The sequence below is a fragment of the Nannobrachium achirus genome, assembly GCF_963921795.1.
Source record: "Nannobrachium achirus genome assembly, chromosome: 9".
Classification (NCBI taxonomy): domain Eukaryota; kingdom Metazoa; phylum Chordata; class Actinopteri; order Myctophiformes; family Myctophidae; genus Nannobrachium; species Nannobrachium achirus.
Window position 1 is genome coordinate 44,151,131 of NC_137818.1, and position 21,332 is coordinate 44,172,462.

The 21,332-nt window shown below is 42.7% G+C and overlaps 1 protein-coding gene across 1 annotated transcript in view; it reads right to left on the bottom strand.

Moving 5' to 3' along the window:
- The window catches only part of cfap74 (cilia and flagella associated protein 74), a gene marked incomplete at both ends in the record, with an annotated part of 63,063 nt that overhangs the window by 7,189 nt on the left and 34,542 nt on the right, over positions 1 to 21,332 (bottom strand). The window contains 8 exons of the mRNA XM_080732806.1: positions 771 to 899; positions 2,061 to 2,224; positions 2,628 to 2,771; positions 5,147 to 5,423; positions 7,314 to 7,447; positions 8,095 to 8,268; positions 10,095 to 10,182; positions 19,994 to 20,122. Coding sequence (XP_080588932.1) covers positions 771 to 899; positions 2,061 to 2,224; positions 2,628 to 2,771; positions 5,147 to 5,423; positions 7,314 to 7,447; positions 8,095 to 8,268; positions 10,095 to 10,182; positions 19,994 to 20,122 — 1,239 coding nt within the window. The remainder of the gene's footprint in view (positions 1 to 770; positions 900 to 2,060; positions 2,225 to 2,627; positions 2,772 to 5,146; positions 5,424 to 7,313; positions 7,448 to 8,094; positions 8,269 to 10,094; positions 10,183 to 19,993; positions 20,123 to 21,332) is intronic.

Genomic DNA, 21,332 nt, shown 5'->3' on the forward strand with positions numbered 1-21,332 from the left:
TTAATAGATGTATCTATCATATGTGTGAAATGCTTTGATCAGTTCGGAACACGGAGCTCTCGCTGGAGCACAACTCACTTACATACGAGGTTGGACACAGACAATTTATTGTATTTGACGATTGTTCACACATTAGCTGCTGGTGTGAATTGACCGTATCGTTTGACTTCTTGATTGTGATCAGTTTCTACAAACATATTTCAGAGGGTGACTTGTGACTGTGAATCTGATTTCATGGGGGATTAGAGCAGGGGTCTTCAACAGGGGGTCAGGGACCCCTAGGGGGTCCTCAGAGTTACTACAGGGAATCCTCCAAATCTTTGTGTGATAGAAACTTTTTTTTTCTCCTTTTTTATATTAACCACTTGAACCCTTGAGTCCATATTCTGAGAACTTTAGCCAAAAATAGCAGATCTACAAGCTCACAACGCCTCGCGCTGCGAGGCGTTGTGAGCTTGTAGATCGGCTATTTTCGTCAAAGAGCTCTGGTGTAGAGGAGAAAAAGAGCAGACTAAGTACATAGTGAAAGGTCAAGTTAATTAAGTATTGACGGTTCAAGTGGTTAAATATCTGAAAACACAAATTGACATGAATCAAAAATACACTGATGATTGTGCTGTCAAACGATGAAACTATATGGAATCTATGAAAAGGTTGTGGGGGTCCCTGCTTCATCTCTCTCTCAACTAAGGGGTCCTTGGCCTGAAAACGTTGAAGACCCCTGGATTAGAGCATAAGAGATGTGTGGAAGGAAGCTGACGAGATCCCACCTCCATGTTGGCTCAGAGTGCGGGTGGTCGGCTGGAGGGTCTGACACAAAGCAGGGTACAGTGTGACTGCTGTAGCAGGATGCAAACGAGTGAAGCAAAGAGGCCCGGCCCAGTTCATACTCCTCTGACCTGGAAGTGGAGGGGTTAACACAACAAAACAAATCAACAGATGTACTCTACACCAGTGTTTCTCAAATGGGGGTACGCGGAGGTACTGCAGGGGGTACTCAAAAATGCCCCCAAAAAAGAAAAATAGTAAAACTCATGATATTATTCATAGTTAAATAATTAAAAACCATTGAATTAGGAGAAACATTTAGTGTTATGTTTAATGTTGACACATGGAGAAACTTGGTGTGAGCCTGAAGTTGCTACCCCAAGTTATTGACATGAAAACTGGACTGAAATGTTTTGGCCACAGTGTTGATTTTATATTCTTGAAATGGGGCGTTATCAAAGCTTCATATAGGCCTGCCTCTATTTATGTGATTAATTAGTTTTATGAGCAAAATGTTGTCGGGTAAAGGGGGCTGGATTCAGAAATCATGGAAAGGAGGTACTCAAGCCAAAAAAGATTGAGAAACACTGCTCTACACAGTAAGACTATCTGTGTCATTCAGTTACCATTCGGTTATTCGGTGTCCATTTGTTTACAATTGTACACTCTCTATAAACAGTATACCGGTATGCAATATACTGTACAGGTATATACAATCGTCGATGTCGGGCAGAAAACTTGTATGTCCAAAACTGTTACTTTTCAGGAAAAAAAGAATAACCTGTAGTTATTATTTAGTCACATGCTCTTATTAATACGTTTGAGAGCGTAGCGATATTACAACGTCACATTTGTTCGACGTCCCATTAGTTCGACTCTCGTGGAAATACTAACCTGGTGAAGAAAAATCACGGCACCCCATATTTAACAGCCTGCATACGGGATTCTAAATACATGCCCATTTTCAAAATAAGGCTTAAGATATAGCTTTTGTCTACGATGCCTTTTACTATTAAATTAATTAATTTGTTTATTTTTATCGTTTACTTATCCAGGGTAGGTTTCCAGTGCACATCTTTGTCCAGCGTAACACACAGTTACACATTCACAACTGGGAGCTGCCCAGTACAACTACATACTTAGTCTTATACTGGTAGCTAATGAGTGTCTTTCTCCCTGCCTGGTATCATACTGCCAGCCTTCGTTGATTTTTCATTTTCTTCATATTTCTTTCCTTTTTTCTTTTCTTTTTTTTCCCCAAGGTAAAAACTGCCAAGGAAACAGCATCTTACCCAGGCTGTATGTCAGCAGGAGTGGGGAATTTGAAAGGCGTGTCAGTCTTGGGGCTGCTGATAGAAGCCTTGCTGTTCTTTGGGTTCACAGCCTGTTTGTGTTGTGGCCGTGACACATGCAGCTTCTTTCCTTTACTGGCCTCCCCTTGGAGTTCTTGTTTAATCTGACAACAAACAAACAAACAAAGATTAATGTCATTTTCACTACAAATATCATATGACAGTTGAATATCAGTTGGCAATCAGTTGCCGAGCAACAACCTTGTACGAGGAGGAATAAATTATGCTTTCGGGTTTCCTGGTGTCCCTATTTTCTTTCCCTTTTTTCTATAATGGCAAAAATAGCAGATATACAATGTCACAACTGTGAGCTTATAGATTGGCTATTTTGCTATTCATCATATACCGAAGTATACAGGCCTTAATTAGTTAGACAGACGCACTATGCGGATAAAATAAAGTTTCACTGGTGAAGACAGGATCAAACTTCTGAGGCAGAACTTAGGACAGACCAGATGGTGCCTGCTAGGCTTTGGCCACAATGTATTATGTACTGCCCCATCATACCTCCTGTTCAGCGGCTACTTCTGACTCGCTGCGGGTCATCTCCATCTCATGCTGACGGAGCAACTGACAGAGGAGACGCGCCGTCTCGTCTCTGATCTGACTCTCTGACAGTGTGGGTCTGAATGTCACCTGGACAAGACATCTCTGCACAGGGGTAGAGACACATATGGAGACAAAATACATTATGTTAAATATCTGGATCACATTATACATTCAGAGAGCAGGACACTATAATAATATGACCAACCTTTATAGCCTGATATTGAGGATATTGTTCTTTCAACCTGTCAGCATATTTTTGGAATCACAGTAAAAAAAAGGATTTGTCTGATATTGTTAAAATAGCCGATCCACAAGCAATGGCATGAGATTTTCCCATTGCTGTGCCTTGGGCACAAACAGTCAATGAATACACCATATTATAGGGCTATACATAGAGCTCGCCGTGACATACCCATGCCCATCAGAAACCTATGGTTCACTTTTATCAGGTGTCCAGTAGAGAGCATCACCACACTACGCTGCTGCTCTCAGATCATCTGTAATGGAAGGTTTTATTACTGGATAAGCTTAACATGGACTGTAATGATCTAATCTTAATACAATTAAAGCTATAATCCAACTGCACGTCATGTTAGAATAATCAGAGTATGTATCGTGTAATTACTAATACAGATTAATTCCAATTTATTTGAGAAGCTTTTTTTGGATTTCCACTAATGAACAGTATATGAGAAAACTATTCAAATTCTCGTTTTTGTTGTCTGATATGAATATGTCATGAACACACAGAAAGGAAATCTGACTCCATGTAAACTCCATGTAATCCATGTAAATGCAGATTACACACACAAATCAGTCTAATGTTAATGACGTAATAGAACTATCAATGATTACTCATAGTATCAATAGTATTTATGCATATTAGAATGGCAGCTGGCAATCACAATCACTGCTGCATCATTAGTAGTGAGACTAAACTGTGTTGTGTCACACTAAGGAGGGAAGTACAGTCCAGATGCAGAGATGAGTTACTGTATGTCTTCCTTGTTTCTAAGTAGATGATTTATGTATTCTTTGTTCCATTGTCAGCTGTCAACATTCAAAGTAATATTTCATATTGTTGTTGTCGGGTGGAAACCTTGTATGTCCAAAATCCTTCGTTTTGTATTGATTATTTAAAAAAAGGATTTAAAGTAGTGAAAATAGCAGATCCACAAGCACACAACGCCTCGCACTGCGAGGCGTTGTGTGCTTGTAGATCTGCTATTTTCCCTAGTTTTGTGCGACAATCTTGTATGATAAAGCAGGACTTTACTTTGCCTGCCCGACAGTGACGATATATAGATGTCTGTTTTTAGTTTTATAATTATGGATGCTTGTTTTAAGGTAGGGTGACCAGACGTCCCGTTTTACCCGGGACAGTCCCGTTTTCAAGCTACGTGTCCCGGTGTCCCGACAAATATCTCTAAAACACTAATATGTCCCGGTTTTCAACATTCACTACAAAATTGTCCCGGTTTTCGCCAGAATGAAAATATTAGTAGCTGTTTTCAGTGGTTGCATAGACCTTTATCATGTTCTTTTCATGAAAACATGCTCACCTAACCAATCAGAAAAAAGGAACAAATTCATTGCGTGTCTGAATTCAACACTGAGCCTGTTTGTCAATCACTCACTGCCTGTTTGCAACCCTGCGGTGCGTGTGTGCGCGTGCACGAACGTTAGAGAATGGGCACGCGCGTGCGCGGTAACGTGCGCATTGCTTTTAGGGTCCCAGTTTTAGGCAACAGTGTTTTGCGTCCCGGTTTGAGTGGCTGAAAATATGGTCACCCTATTTTAAGGTAACATGTTTATTCAACTGACACAACAACCCTATTAATTGATTGAGTAAATGAAGTTATTCTAACTCATAACTTTGTTAGAAACGGGCTATTGTTAACACATCTGGTGCCAACCCCGAGTTTCCAGAGTTTGTATTGATACCAACGCTGTGCCAACCCCGAGTTTCCCGAGTTTGGGCCGTTTTTGAAAAAAAAAAATGTTTTTCTTTTTTTTTTCTTTTTTTTTTCAAAAAGTTTTTTTGGACCTCCAGAAATGTATTAGGCATGATCGCGATCGCGAAATTGCATGTTTAACCCCCATACCAACCCATTCTTTCAAACATGGCAGCCATGTTTGTTTACATCTGAAGAAAACATAATGGCCCATAAATCATGAATGCCTGAACGGATTTCCAAGCGGATTTTTTTGTTTGAAAGCTGTGAACAGCATCTACACACGTGGTGCATCATCTAGGCATGGGCGTGCACTTTTTACACAATTGCACAATTACATGGAAGTCTATGGTAACCATGGCAACGCGAGACATTGAAGAGAAAAAATCATTGCAACATAAGTGTTAACAGGGTTCTTTCTTTGAAATGGACCCTTAAGAAAACTAAATTTGCAGTGTGGGCAAAACCTGGCCCCATTTAGGCCTCCACAGGGATCAGTCATAATGACAGCTGTTCCAGTACCTCTCCTGGCAGCACGTGTCCGGAAGAAGGAGAGATGGTGACCGGAGAACCCTCAGGCAGGGAGAAGGCGAACAGCCTGGTTCCTGCGGAGGCGAAGGCCTCTCTGTCTACCCGAGGCAGCATCTGGCCCAAGTCGCCGTGTCTGGTGGTGGAGTTGATCACATAGAGGACAGCAGTGGAGCAGTCACCCAGCGCTGTGGCCCTGAACTCAACCATGGAATGGGACAGTGCCAGCGGAGGATTCACACCTATTCCTCTGCACGATATGGGGACGTCTCTGGTGACACAACAATAAGAACGGTTAGATTTGCATTCTATTGAATATAAATTAAAGGGGAAAACCACCCATTTTCAATATTGAACCATGTCATTAATTGCGACCGTCAGGGAGCAGTTTACTATGAAAACCTCCACCGGCCGTCCGTCCGTCGGTCGGTCACACGTCACACCTTTGCCCTGCTCATATCTCCGCATCAGTATATAGGGCTTGTTTGTTTATTGTATGACATCACGCCACATCATCAGCTGTGGACTCTGTGATGTCATCGTATCGCATCAGTATATAGGGCTTGTTTGTTTATTGTATGACATCACGCCACATCATCAGCTGTGGACTCTGTGATGTCATCGTATCTCCATATATGGCCATCTCCGTATATGGAGATATAAGTCGTCCATGCCCAAGTATGGGCTGGTGAGGTCAGACTTTGTGTGATGCGTAGGTTATCTCCATATATGGAGATTCAACATTCCAGGCAATGCTCTCTTCCCTGGTGAGAATTGCCCCTTTATATAGGGCTTGTTTGTGTATTGTATGACATCACGCCACATCATCAGCTGTGGACTCTGTGATGTCATCGTATCTCCATATATGGCCATCTCCGTATATGGAGATATAAGTCGTCCATGCCCAAGTATGGGCTGGTGAGGTCAGACTTTGTGTGATGCGTAGGTTATCTCCATATATGGAGATTCAACATTCCAGGTGTAACTATGGCTACCCGTATGACGTGAGAGGTGGAGGTTGTGATATTTGTGGAGATAAGCGACCAACGGTCGCTTATCTCCCGATTAGGGAGTCTTACTGGTATACCTTAGAGGAGTTTAAGGAGCTTTTTTTAATTTCCACACAACTCCTCTAAGGTATATCAATGACATAGTTCAATATAGAAAATGGGTGGTTTTCCCCTTTAAAGGGACATGAAAGCCTCGGTGGATTTTTGCAAGCACTAACAATACTTTTGACTAGTACCTATCAGAGCCGTCTATTTGAGAGTTGTGCCACCTCCGTTCACTTCATCAGGCCAGGTCTTATACATAGACTTCCAAAGGCGAATAGTGATAAAGCGCTGAACCGGAAGTTTACAGAATACATTGGAGTCTAAGGGCATTTGTCACTATTTCAAGTTACATGAACCACGTGACCGGCACTGTTTTCTGCCCCGCAATGGTGCAACAGTTCTGGTATCTATGCTTGCACATTGGCACACCCATGGCTTTGGGCACGCATACAGTATATCTAACCAGATTCATTATAAATTGTAATAGCGGCAGCTGTGTTTTTTGCGGCTGTAGGTCGTTGAGACCGTAGGTCGCACCTGCAGCTCATGTGCGTCAGTCAGTCACGCCTCATGTCACGCTCCATACTGTATATGGCTAAGACAGAATTAATTTGCAAGTGTGACTCGCGTCACAGGCTCACGGCAACCACACTTGCAAAATGAATTCCGTCCTTGTCCCTTTTATGCCCATATATGGAGATCCCTGATGTCATTAATATTAAGCCCATATCTGGGAATGCCCATATATGGACCTATTGTGTCTGGTCTCATGATAACCAGTGTGGTTGTCACGAAGCAAGTCACACTTGCAAATGAATCCTGTCCTTGTCCCTTTTATGCCCATATATGGAGATCCCTGATGTCATCAATATTAAGCCCATATCTGGGAATGCCCATATATGGACATATTGTGTCAGTCTCAGGCCAGGTCACTTCTCGCCCTTAGGGCATCTTACTGGTACCCTTTAGGGAGTTTTTAACCTGTATAGAAAAGCAAACAAAAAAATTGTACTAGGGTTCCTGCTGTTATATGCTTGTCTGTAATCAATAAAGTATTAATGTCCTCCACTTAATCTCAACAAATTGTGAAAGACATTTCAGATTACCTGTTAATTCCAGATTTGCAGTTGAGCTGAAAGCGGTAGTCCTCTGCCTTCCTGGCACTGAAGATCAGATCCATCTCTACGGTCTCTTGTGGAAGCAGAGTGCCAAAGCCATCACTGGGCTGAACCTCAATAAACTAGAGTGAAGATTTACATTTTATTTCCATTAACACTTTACAGATCAGCAGGTTCACATAAGTTTGTTGATGTTTTATCATTAAACATAACAGTGAAATAAATCCTTCCATTTTCTATTTTCAATTTGATCCACTTGATCTTTGATGTTTGCCAATCCCTGACATTTCCATTTAGTGTTTGACTTCCTTTCTCCTTTTCCCTGTCCCCTCCTTTTTGTCTTGGAGCATGGAGCTTGCACAAAAACAACATTTCATCCACTTATTTACACCTTCCTGTAAAGTTGATTCAGATTCACTGTATTACCTTTGTGTATCCCTAGGAGTACAAGTACAATACCTCAATTTTTTAGATCCACCGTTTCAGAGCACTGCTGAAGAAATGATCAAATATGGAGTGTGTGGGTGTCATCGTTGCACAGACCATATGTTTAAGTATCAGGAAACATCCATTTGAATATCATTTCAGCATTATGGATGCAAATTTTGCTTACTGAACTTAACCTATGACATACACACTGGCTGACAAAATGATATTGCGGTTCCCCCGTTGAATTTGTACCTCTAATATCCAGCTCTGTTATCTAGTCATTTACACAATACACTCCTCAGTGTTCCTTTAACACACTTCCACATAACACATTCAATACCTCTGGAATCCCCAAAAAGCCAAAATCCTGAGGTAGCAGGGAGAGGTTTGTGAGACGGACGCTCGTCCGGACCGACTGGTAAATGGAGCAGTGACCAAAATCCACTTCGGTACGGTCAAACTGGAGGTCAGAGGATGTGACCACTGCGTGGACAGTAAACACTACAGGCCGCACCTGTGATGTGATGAAAAAAAAAACACACCTTCATGTCTTTCTCCCATCAAGGACCAGAATACATTTCATGCGTTTTCATACAGTACAAATGGAACCAAATGGACCCACTGTTTACTTGGTTACATTTGTACATTTGGCTGCAAATTGATACATTAACAGTGAGGATTACATTGTGAAAAGACTGCTTGATACCATAGATGCGATGTATGCAGCGTCAAAAGTTAGCTTTGTGACAATACTCCTATTTGACCTTAATTTGAAAATTACCCCTTCATAATCACAAACATGTTCAAACCAGCCTGCATATAACGACAAAAAAGATGGCTTGTTCTGTTATTTGATAAACAATGCTGTGTGTTCTGGAATCAGATAAAGGAATACTGTATGGCTGCCACAGTCCTGTTACCTTTCTTACACACCTCATATGTTTTTAGTCATCAGGCTAAAACATCCTTTAACTCCTTAAGCTTTATTGTGCAATGGAGTTGTGAAAGCTCTTCTTGTAAAACGTCTTTTTTGAGAAGTTCGTCGCAATCTTTGTCCAAAATAAGGAAGCCAGGTTGAAAGTTTGAAAGGGTTGAAAATGTAGGGCACAGTTGAGTACTTTATGAGTGAGATAATAGTACAGTATGCATTCCATTTTATGCACTTCACTGTAGAAAACAAAGTCATCTTTAGATGAAGCAGCATTCCATCCTGTTCCTCTTCCGATAACATCCTCTCGAGCCTCGTCTAGCAGCACACAACCTTGTTTATCTATCCCGCTCTCTGCAGCACTGCTTTCCTGGCCGGCGTGGGGTCTGGCGGCCATACGACAGCATTTGTGTGAGTCAAGGATACATGCTGAGAGCCGCTCACTTTTAGGCCTGATTCATACTTAGTCACACGACGGTGTTGTGCGTTGAAAATAGCTGCCCTACAAGCTCACAACGCATCGCAGATACGATGCATTGTGAGCTTGTAGGTCCGCTATTTTCTGCATGTGACACCGCCGTGCGGCGGAGCATAAATTAGGCTCAAAGGCGAGCGTGTTTTGTGGGAGTGTGTGACCGCGTGAGAGTGGGCATGGTCTAATGCCAGGAGCTCAGGGCCTGGGGCTGGGGGGCAACAGCTTTAGGGCGCCACAGGAGCATCCTGGTCCAGTATTTGGCACTTGGTCAGAGCCCTTACCTCCTCAAATCCTCCTCCTCTCCACTGCCTTGGTGGAGCTACAGAGAGTGGGAATGGTATGGAGGGTTGCGGGTAGAGGAGATGGCTTGGCATAGTGAGCGTGACTGCCAGCCAGAACTGGAAAAGAGGACTGGCATACATACTGCACCGAGGTCCAGGCAGCTGGTTCCTGTATTTAAACCAAGACTGCAGCTGATGAGTGTGAAGGAATTCAGTCCCACTTTATCCCACTTGTGCTCAGAGTTGTCCGAGTTGACTGCGCTCATATTTTGAAACATGAATGCAGGCTGGATTGTGGGGTGGGGAGTCTGGGGACACGCGACTTCATGTTGGTTGAGACGTATACACACACGAGACGAGGAAAGTGAAAATGCACAAACGACAAGATGCGTGTTTGTGAGGGTAACATGTGGAATAGATTCAGGAGACATTTTCAACGGAACAATGCCTTATAACCTTTATGCTTGGCTCATTAGCGTCCATGGAATAACTGGGCCTTCGGGGGTTTGAGATAATTTTAGCTTGTCACACGTAAAATAGGTTACAACCTTCAGAGCCTAGGCTTCTGATAGGGACAAAGTAGGACACAAGCTGCTGCATCACCAGATAAGACTGGGAAAAATAGTATAGCCTATGGCAGTCAGTTCACTACAAACCTGGTCTGCTACGTGCACAGTCACTGGGACCTCCAAGACCCCCGTATCTGCATCAAAAAACTCATTTCCGTCCTCAATCAAGGAGCATCTAGAAAGGAAACAGAAAGTTGGGCATTAGAATTGAAACTAGTTGTTTCACATGGAAGGACGTGTATCAGTTCATCTTTGTACTCTTTCCACACACTTAGGTAACGTACCATGTGGTGCACCAAAAATAACAGATCAATAGCTGCTCAAGTTGTGAGCTTGTAGATCTGCTATAAGTGTGCGACACACCTGAGCACAATTAAGTATAAATCAAGGGTCTTCAACAGGGGGTCCGGGGGTCCTCAGAGTTACCACTAAATATTTGTGTGATAGAAGCTTTTTTTCCTCCTTTTTTATATTAACCACTTGAACCCTAGCCTCCATATTCTGAGAACTTTAGCCAAAAATAGCAGATCTACAAGCTTGTAGATTGGCTATTTTCGGCAAAGAGGTTTTGTTTGGAGGAGAAAAAGAGTTAAAGGTCATGTTTATTACCGGTAAGTATTGACGGTTCAAGTGGTTGACATGAATCCAAAATACATGATTGTGCTGTCAAACGATGTGCTGTCAAACGATGAAACTACATGGAATCTATGAGAAGGTTGTGGGGGTCCCTGCTTCATCTCTCTCTCTCAACTAAGGGGTCCTCGGCCTGAAAACGTTGAAGCCCTGGTATAAATCATTATAGTAACTGCCTCAGAGTTATTTAGATTCTGTGGGCAAGTTCAGCTCACCCTAGCTGGGAAGGTGTAGAGGGTGGTTCCGAGACCTGCCAATTGTTTCAATAAATCACATTTAACAGATAAAAGCCACACACAACTGTCAAGCTACAGCTCAGAGAGAGATAAAGACGTAGAAATCCGAACACCCATTATTTCATTTTAACCCACGGCTGTGGGATCGGATCGCCAGGGAAAGCAAGTGAGAGCTAAAGAAGAGTGTGCCTCCGCACTCCTGTAGGCTGTAGCCATGACGACGAGAGACGTAAGTAGCCTACAATTCAAAGAGGCCCAGCAGTCAAGCACGAGCTTATGTAAAACAGTAGCCCGTCAATACTCATCGTGTGGAGAAATGCTCTCGTGAGGACAGATATATTTATGTATATTTCCACACAAACTAAGACTTGATTAGCATGAGAGAAGAAAACTGTGGTCAGATGTCAGCTCAAGCTCAGATCAAGCCCACTCCTCTCACTCTCTCTCTCTATGTCCTTTTCCCTTCCTCCCTCAACCCACCCCTCCTTCACTGTTGGAATTTTCCCTCAGCATTTCTTGCTTTTCCTTGCTCTTTCCCATCAACTTCTCCTCTCTTTCTCAAACACTGTTAATGCTGCTTGAAGGCACAAGAGCTAATGACGTTAATGTCAGTGGTTGGCACTTAAAGAGGGGGTTTCAAGGCAAGTAAAGAGGGTTTTCCACATGACAGGATACTTTTTTTTTCTTCAAATGGCAATAAAGCTCTAGGACTGAGGCTTCCTCACAGCAAATCTTTGTCAGATTCCAAGAAGGGGTTCGTTTCATAATTTGCGTCCCCTCTCTATCGCTGCACAGACGTGATGCCAACCAGCACTTCTGCTGTAAGGCCACTAATCGTTAAACACGAGTGTGAAAAGGCCACATTAAAAATGCATTTATGAAATTCAATATCTGCATTTTACACAAAGCAGTGGTGATCCCCATGTTGTGGAATAGCTTGACCAATGAGCGCACAGGGTGTATTTAACCCATTTAGGCAGAGAATTATTGAATGCTTTAACCAGTGAAAAATAGCAGATATAAAAGCTCACAGCGCAGCACCGAGTGCCGCGCTGCGAGCTTGTAGATCTGCTATTTTTGAAAAAGTCGTGAAAATGTGTGCAAATCTTTGAATATTATGTATTTTCAAAGCGAACGTTTGTAACTCAAATTTTGCTTCTGGGTGGTCCCTGGAACTAAATATTTTGAGATGGGGGTCCGTGGCCAAATAAATATCAGTTTGGGGGTCCTTCACATGAAAAGGTTTGAGAACCACTGACATAGTAGTCTCTCAAGAACAGACAAACTGAGCACCATTTAAGTGAAAAGGACCTTTTCTTTGATGATGGCTGGCCCGATTGCTGACATAGAAACATAGGTTTTTAAAAAAAACCTTAGAAGGATTCAAAAGACACTTATAGAATCGGGTCAAAATTCGAATTTTCACAAAAATAGCAGACCTACAAGCTCGCAGCGCGGCACTCGGTGCCGCGCTGTGAGCTTGTAGATCTGCTATTTTTCAATAGTTAAAGCATAAAATAACGATACCCAATAATATGTACCCGTTCTAAATGGGTTAAAGAAGCACTCTTGTTTTCCCTGCTAATAGAATCGCTGCTGGAGAGGCACTCTTGAATTAGCTTGGCATAGCAGAGTGGAAAAGCCTGGTGGGACGTCACCAGGCCCATATGCTGGGGAGAAGGCTGCAGATGGATGAGGTTTCAAGTCTGCTGGCACCCTGCAAAGATTGCCGTGTGCTACTCTTCTTCTCCGTTGCCAGATTTTCCACAGTCTCATCCAAAAAGTATTCTTTAATGATAAGTCTGCGGTTACTTTTAAAAGCAGAACACCATTGCTTAAAATGCTTAGTGCAACATCTCAAAAGGATTAGCATGTATTATACTGTATATACTTTCTTGCGTGTCACTTAAAATCCTAAGTAAGTCCGAGAAGCAGTAATATGAAGATCACCTGACGGAAGGAGATGAAACCATCTCACACAGAGAATGAGAACTACGTCCTGGAAGTGAACTTTTTTAGCACAAGCCGCTCACTCGAGTTTACAAATCCACCTGCTTGTGTGTTTCTTATACCTGATAAAAGGTACAATTGTATATTTGTAAAGATCCTTTGCACTTCGGTGTTGGACCCCTGCTTGGCTTTCGCTTGCACATTAAAACAGTCATTATGAAAAAGGATTACAAAAGGGATTAAGAGGCTTAAGGATTTCTCATCATAGGAAATGGGTGGGTAAAGAAAAAGAAAGAAAGGAAGAAAATAAAACCCCCACAAATAACTGAACAACATTAACACAACAATTTTGGGAAAAACAGTATTTAGTTTGCTCACAATTCAGTGAAGGTTTAGTTTACATTTGCCAATAGTCATTTCAGCAGTGTACTCAACTGTACTTCATTGTCAGAATACCGGAAACGTTGTTCAATGTAATCTGTAGTGAATCTGTGGTAAATCACCCATGTAATCTCCCTTTTACCAGCCAGAGATGACTGGCAGGACCGCGTTTCCACAGATTACACCTAAAACCATTCGTTAGCTGGAAGGATCCAATTCCCTGGCAAATAAACCCAACGTTGCTCTGGCCTTTAATATTATAGTGCAGTGAACTGTCACGAGTCACGACATGGGATATTTTGCTTCACCTACTTACTGGCTTAGGTTGAATAGGGACATGTATGTATGTCTGTATGGGCAAAGAGGAGAGGAGGTCCTGGTATGAACCACTGGCCCTGATAATGTGAAAAGAGCCATTTACCCTGAAAGTGAACCATCTAATAGATTACAAAGCAGACAGGACAAGTCTATGGGTATACAAAAGCATAGTAAAGGTTAAGACCTAGAACATAGAGGGCTGTATTTTGATTGTCTTAAGTACCAGCTCTTATGCCTTAACTTAAAGGCCTGTCCATACTGTCTCCGACCACCAAACTTTTTGTCATAGAGTTCAGAACTTTCCGACGTGCAGCTTTCCGAACTCTAATTGGAGTACGGTAATGCTTTTCAGAAGATGCGAGTGACGTCATTTTGTAGTTGAACCGGACCTTTCTGATGAAAAGTTGGACAGGCCTTTAAGTTAAGGCATAAGAGCTGGCTTAAGAAAATCTAAATAGAGCCCAGAGACTTTACATTGGCAACCACACCTAATTGCTTTTCTGGTTATTATATATCGGATATGTATGGAGATCCATATATATGGAGATATGGGCATATTGGTTGGATCGGCGGTTCTACAAAGAAATGTTGTTTCATACAAGTACAGTGACGGCAGGGGAAGCAGCTAAGAACATAGGCAAAAGTCTGAGCTATCCGTGTGCAAAATTAGAAAAGAAGAAACGGTAAATGTTGCGGGCAGTCCAATGGTGGTCCCTCGATGTGAGTTGGGGACTTGAGACACGCGCTCCTCTAAGCCCAGGGGATGTGGAGGCAGGAAAAGAGCTATAACAGAAGCTACATGTATGAGTCATTTTGGGAGCCAGATTTAATGTATGTGACTGTGAAATGAGATGAGGGCGAGGGAGTGAGAGCACAGGGATGGTGATGGTATAGAGGATTCAGGAATCCATTCCATAGTTTCTTGACATCCTCTTGACATCCTCTGCCATGGAAGAGCTGGCACTAGGACAATATGAACATTTCATACCACGATTATTGTGACAAAAGAAATCGCGATTTACGATATTATCACGATAATCAAAATCCATTATCCTGGGGCGGAACATTTGCCAAAAAATAGCAGATCTACAAGCTCACGAGTCACAACACGTCAAGCTCACAACATGTCACAAGCTCACAACGTGTCACAACATGACGCGTTGTGAGCTTGTAGATCAGCTATTTTTTGGCAAAGACATCTGATAGAGAGTGAAAAAAAGACTGTATCAAGTATGAAGTATCAAGTTATAAGTACCGGTACCTTTTACCAATTATAGAAGGTTTAAGTGGTACCGGATATGCAGCTCAGCAAATAAAGGGTGAATTGATCCCAGTGCATGACGGAGGATGATATCACGATAAATGAAATCTCCATGATACGATTATCGTGAGTGTTTTTTATCACGATAAACAATAATATCGCGTATCATCCCATCCCTAGCTGGCACTGCCAGTTTGAATGACACACCACAACAGCCTGAGCACAAAACAGGGGAATAGAATACCCTCTGAAAACAGACAGCAACACAAAGAAGCATCACTGTGACAAGAAGATGGTAAAGAACACAGCACCATGTCACTGTGCTGATGTATTTAGACACGTTTCTTTTCTTTCCTCCATCAGTCTGTTGCTTTGCGTGAATACTTACATCATGCTGATACTCATCTTGTATTTTTTTCCCCCCCTCCTCATTGCAGAACGGATTTCCTGTCTGAGCGGAGGATGCTCTTTAGGGGAGCTTAAGAGTGTTTCAAAGAACAGTCGTGGAAACTGGGCTTTGTGTCCCAGGTTATGTAAGCAGCGATGCCAGGGCCAACACACACGCCATCAGCAAATGGTCGGGTGGCGGGATGGTGGGCCATTCGAGATGAGTGGTAAAGACAGTAAATGAAAAAGGGATCTGCACAGAGAGTGCAGAGTAGCAGAGATTCAGTCGATGTGTGGAAAAGTAAAAATGGAGAGGAAAAAGGGATACATTTATAACGGAGCAGATAACACAAAGGTGAGAGGGCAAGAGGGTAAAAAAAGAAAGGTAGCGCAAGGGAGGGTGAGAGTGCGAGACGAGAGACAGAGAAAAACAGTGAGTGTGTGAGAGGAGGAGCGCTTGGAGGCAGCACGCTGCACCATCTCAGCAGCAGCAGCAACAGCAATGGTAATGTTCTGTTCTAATCCTCCTTTTAAAACCCTAGCTGATTCACTCAGGCAGATTATTACGGCTGAACGCTGGCTGTTAACTTTTGTCATGCACTGTAAACCAGAATAACAAAACTCTTAATTGAGCTACAGTACATTTTTTCTTTACCCAGAGCGTGCACACATCAATTAAATTGACTCTTAGAGGTCCATTTGGTTATCGGTTGGTAACTCTCTGTAACTCTCAGAGTTAACAACAGATAAATGGACGCTGAGGATTGTACGGTGTGTTGTCCACAAATCGCAAACTATTGATAGGCACCTCTGCTGTACTAAGAAACAAACGCCCACACACACACACACACATACATTTTTTTTTACACATACATACAGTACAATATCTCCCGCCTCTCATTGTTGCCCTGCAGGTCCTGCGTCCGCTCCCCCGGCATTCAAACCGCGCTTCAGAACTGCCTCGCCATCTAAAAATAGATGCCTCATGCATCCTCGTAGGAAGAATGACCGTGTCCTTTAAAGTCATTAGGCACCATTAAACTAAGCTTTCACACTGCGCCGGGCAACAGGGTTTGGGATTCGATAGGCTGTGTTTTACAATTGGCTGTCGAGCTCAGTTCTACTACAAATTTGACACTGTTGCGAAGAGCTTTGAGCAGTTTGAGGCCTTTACAAAAAGAAAAAAAAAAGAACATCAGATCACCTCAATGTACTGTAATAGAGATGGTACCAATGTTTTGGCCTATTGTTTGTATCATCTGATGATTGCCAAAGTTTGCACTATTGCTTATCGACCAATACAATAAAAAAATCACAGGTAAATCAAGTTGATAGCATTTGATTCCTGGGTCAAAACATTGCTCGTCATCCAATAATGAGACACACCTAATAACAGTGTCTTCCATGGGGACCTTGGATGTCCTGATGTGACCAGTGACTTATTGTGACCGTAAGTCGCAGTTAACTATGAAAACCGGCACATCCTGTCCGTAGAGTCGTAACGCCTCAATCTCAATGTCACATTGTTGTGACATCACATTGTTGATATTCTGACATCACAATGTTCTGACATCACCTCATTAAAGATCAAACCCTGGATTCCGAGATGATGCCCTGTTAGTGCAACCACACTAATAGAATCACTTTAGGCCCATCAATATTATTCCCATACATTAGAATCCCTTGTCTGACATGCATGGGCGCATGTCTGGGGTCTCACAGCACACGGTTGGTTCTACAGACAGGGATTGTATGTATGATGTCAGAACTCATAGACGTCATAGGACTTTCACATAACGAGTAATCGAGTAAGCATGTTTGGGGTCTCACAGCACACAGTTGGTTCTACAGACTCAACCTTTGCACATGGATAACTCCTATGTTCTTAGCTGCTTCCCCTGCCGTTACTGTACTTGTACAATGTACAGTTGTATGAAATAAAAAAGAAATTGTAGAACCGCCGATCCAACCAATATGCCCATATCTCCATTTACATGGATCTCCATACATATATGGGTATCAGGGATCTCCATAATTGGGTAACTGGTCCGATATAATAACTAGAAAAGAAATTCTGGGAAATTGCGAGTGTGGTTGCCTATTTGATGTCTCTATGTTCTAGGTCTTATACCGGTATACCATGATGTCACCCCTTTTCCCTGGTGATGTCCCCACTTATGGTTGTTGATGATGATTCTAAACATCTTCAACTGTTGGTGATGTCATACCACTCCCCCACCACTATGGATGCACTCTCCCATTGAACTCACTGGGCTTCCTCTATAATAGTGACTTCACTGAGAATGCTGCTTCCTGATTGGCTATGAGTTTACCCAGAACGAAATGATGATGTCAGGTGCTCTAACCTTCTGAAACCCTTATCACACTGTTTGTGTAAAGGATTTTTCTCTAGTGTGGATACGCTGGTGCCTCTTCAGGTGACCTAACACATTGAAACTCTTGTCACACTGTTTACACACAAAGGGTTTTTCTCCAGTGTGGACACGCTGGTGTGTCTTCCGAGTCTCTAACCGACTGAAACTCTTGTCACACTGTTTACACACAAAGGGTTTTTCTCCACTGTGGACACGCTGGTGTGCCTTCAGGTTAACTAACACACTGAAACCCTTGTCACACTGTTTACACACATAGGGTTTTTCTCCACTGTGGACACGCTGGTGTGCCTTCAGGTTAACTAACACACTGAAACCCTTGTCACACTGTTTACACACATAGGGTTTTTCTCCAGTGTGTACACGCTGGTGTATCTTCAGAGTCTCTAACAGACTGAAACCCTTGTCACACTGTTTACACACAAAGGGTTTTTCTCCACTGTGGACACGCTGATGTGACTTCAGAGTCCCTAACTGACTGAAACTCTTGTCACATTGTTTACACACAAAGAGTTTTTCCCCAGTATGGACACGCTGGTGATTGTTCAGGTTACCTAACTGACTGAAACCCTTGTCACACTGTTTACACACAAAGGGTTGTTCACCAGTGTGGACACGCTGGTGCCTCTTAAGGTGACCTAACCAACTGAAACTCTTGTCACACTGTTTACACTGGAAAGGTTTTTCTTTGGTGTGGACAAGGACATGCTGGACATGTGTGGTTACACAGCTGGTGATCGTCTGACAGGAAGATGAGGGCAGCTGTCCATTGCTCATCGTTTGACGGTAGAGGTTGTTGTGGCTCCTCGCCATGTCTTCATGAAGGGTGACCCGAGACGTGAAGGTGTATGGACACTCAGAACAGGACACCTCTGTCTTGGAAGACTGGTTCATGGACACCGCTTCTGCTACTTGGACTGTAATTTGGAAGACGTTCCTTTGTCTCTTGCAGGTTGGAAAGACTAATATATTCTCTGTCAATCTCTTTGTCTATGTCTCTATGTGTCCCTGACTCTCACAGTACACTCTGTCGGTAAAGACCTTCTCTCGGTCGTACCCAGACTAAATGTGACGTTTAGAAACTGTGTCACATCTTATTCAGGTTGACCAGAGCTCTGGTCTGACGTCACACAACACAAACCATTGACATAATTCCTAATAACATCGATTTGTACATCTGACAGTTGCAATTCATCCATCTGTGAATGCGCTCTGCTTGCGCACAAACAAGTAGGCCATGTATGGCAGGGCCTTTAGCCAATGAGGAGCAGCGTTCTTGGTGACAATGGGCATTCCCAGATATGGGCTTAATATTGATGGCATAAAAGGGATTATATTGTATGGGAATTCCCAGCTATGACAGGGGTGATAGTGCATGCACTAATCCACTCTAGCCCAGGTGCTGGACAAACGGCAATACAAAAGAAGAATAGAGTCTGCAACACTGGTTTACTCAGCTCTGTTTTATTGCTTCAACGTTTCGATCTGTTTGGATCTTCTTCAGGAATAATATATTATTCCTTAGCCAATGAGGAGCAGCTGAGTATTACCCGTGTTGCAGACTCGATTCTTCTTTTTTTTCTTTAATTCCCAGATAGGGGCTTAATATTGATGACCATAAAAGGGATTCTATTAGTCCTTGTCCCTTTTATGCCCATATATGGAGAATATCCTGATGTCATCAATATTAAGCGCATATCTGGAAATGCCCATATATGGCATATATGGCAATGCCCATATATGGATGCTCCATATATGGCCAAGACATAATTAATTTGCAAATCAAGACTGCTGACTATCATTGCCTGGATCTCCATATATGAAGATCACGACACTGACCTCATCAAACCCTGGATATCCATACATGGAGACGACTGGATCATCACATAGATCGCCATACCGGTATATGGAGCTGGTCAACAACTCTACATCTGACTTCATGGACTCCATATATGGATATAGCTGACCTGTTCTGACATCACAGTGATGACTTGACCAGCTCACCATATGGGCATACATGCCAAAGCACCCATGTGCGTGACGCGACCTTGGTCGCTTCTCACCCGTAGGGCGTCTTACTGGTTATATGTACTGTATAATAAAAAGTGTACTCAAGGTTGACAGTAGACAAAAATTATATATATTTGTTCTCAGCAGCCATTTTTATGCATTATTGGTTATCATCATATCAATTTTCATTTTGTGCCTTCCCTACTCTAAATGCTGGCAATGCTGGAATCAGTCCACTTTAGAGTGCAACATTTTGTACTTTTATAAAAGGTTTATAGAATCATAACAAGCTTACGGTATAAAATGAGATTATATGCTCCAGTGATTCCATTATCATTGTGTCCTGTGTCCTGTGTCCTGTGTGTGTGTGTGTGTGTGTGTGTGTGTGTGTGTGTGTGTGTGTGTCCTTTTCTTTACCTGGGCAGGAATTTGAGTTGAGCGTTGAAGCTGGATTTGGCCTGGATGAAGCCTGTCTTCGGCAGGATCTCCATGTGTTTCCGCATTTCTGGACACACGTCAAACGTCAGCGTCAGCGCCACGTTAGCCCTGTCATACAGAACACGCGGTGGTTTCATCAACTCTGTGCCACGTTGGCATACAAAACACGTGGTTTCAATAGCCCTGTGCCACATTAGCCCTCATACAGAATGTGTGGTTTCATTAGCTCCGTGCCAACTCACAAGAGACCATGCAGTCGTTCTAACCAGGGGCGTCAATTGGGTATGGCAGGGGTATGCAGCTGCCATACCCTGGGTCCAGGGGAGAGAATACAAGTTACTTTTAAATATAAATCCATGAATGTCTCATTGTCTATCTGTGCTGGTTATGTTGTTAAATTACATTAAAATAACTACAAATGCTAAATTTAACAAGGTATTATAATTATATTCTCCACACTTTTATTCTCCCCATCTTGACACAATAGTATATTCCCAGGTTCCGCAGGTCAGCTGCACAGGTGCAATTCATTATTGTTAATTGTGGCACGGTTACTATATTATGTCAAGTTTAGCTGCACTTGAACAACTGTTCCAGACTGCCATATCCAGCCCAAGAAGCCATAGACATTTTGAGGGGAAAAAATAGAATGTACTTCTTAAAATAAATGTATCATGCCTGTTGCTAAGGTATGGCAACATGACTGGTGTCTTGCACACGCGCCTTCGCGCGCTTGCAAGACACCAGTCATGTTGCCATACCTTAGCTTTTTCTGAACTGACGCCACTGGTTCTAACTCAAGAGGATGGCCGAGTCCACACCACTACCACAGCTATAAGACAACAGCGGCGAACAATATCGTTGGGATCCCTTTCAGACTGATTTGATGTATGAAAACACTTACTGTACAGCCAATCAACATCCATCAGAATTGACGGCCCTCGTGTTCAACAAATCACTTCAACATGTTTACAGGACATCATCGTTCATCAGTGTGGATGCTTACATCATTATCATTATAGTTAGGGCGAATTTAGCAGTTATCATTCTGCTGTGACAGCCCTGAACTCAGTGCTGTAATCCATCATTTGAAAAAAATAATTACCTGAGGTTCTGACACTTACGTGCTGACACACGTAAGTGCCCCTGCTGGAAAAGGTGCCGTGACAAGACAACAGCAGCAATCAGGGTGTGTGTTAATTACATGCTCTTGCAAGAGAACCCAGCAAGTAACCCAAATAGCTTGTAGGGACCCCCCACCGCACCCCCCTCACTCCCCTCTTATTACACTTAGACGTTCATCAGGCACAGAGTCTGC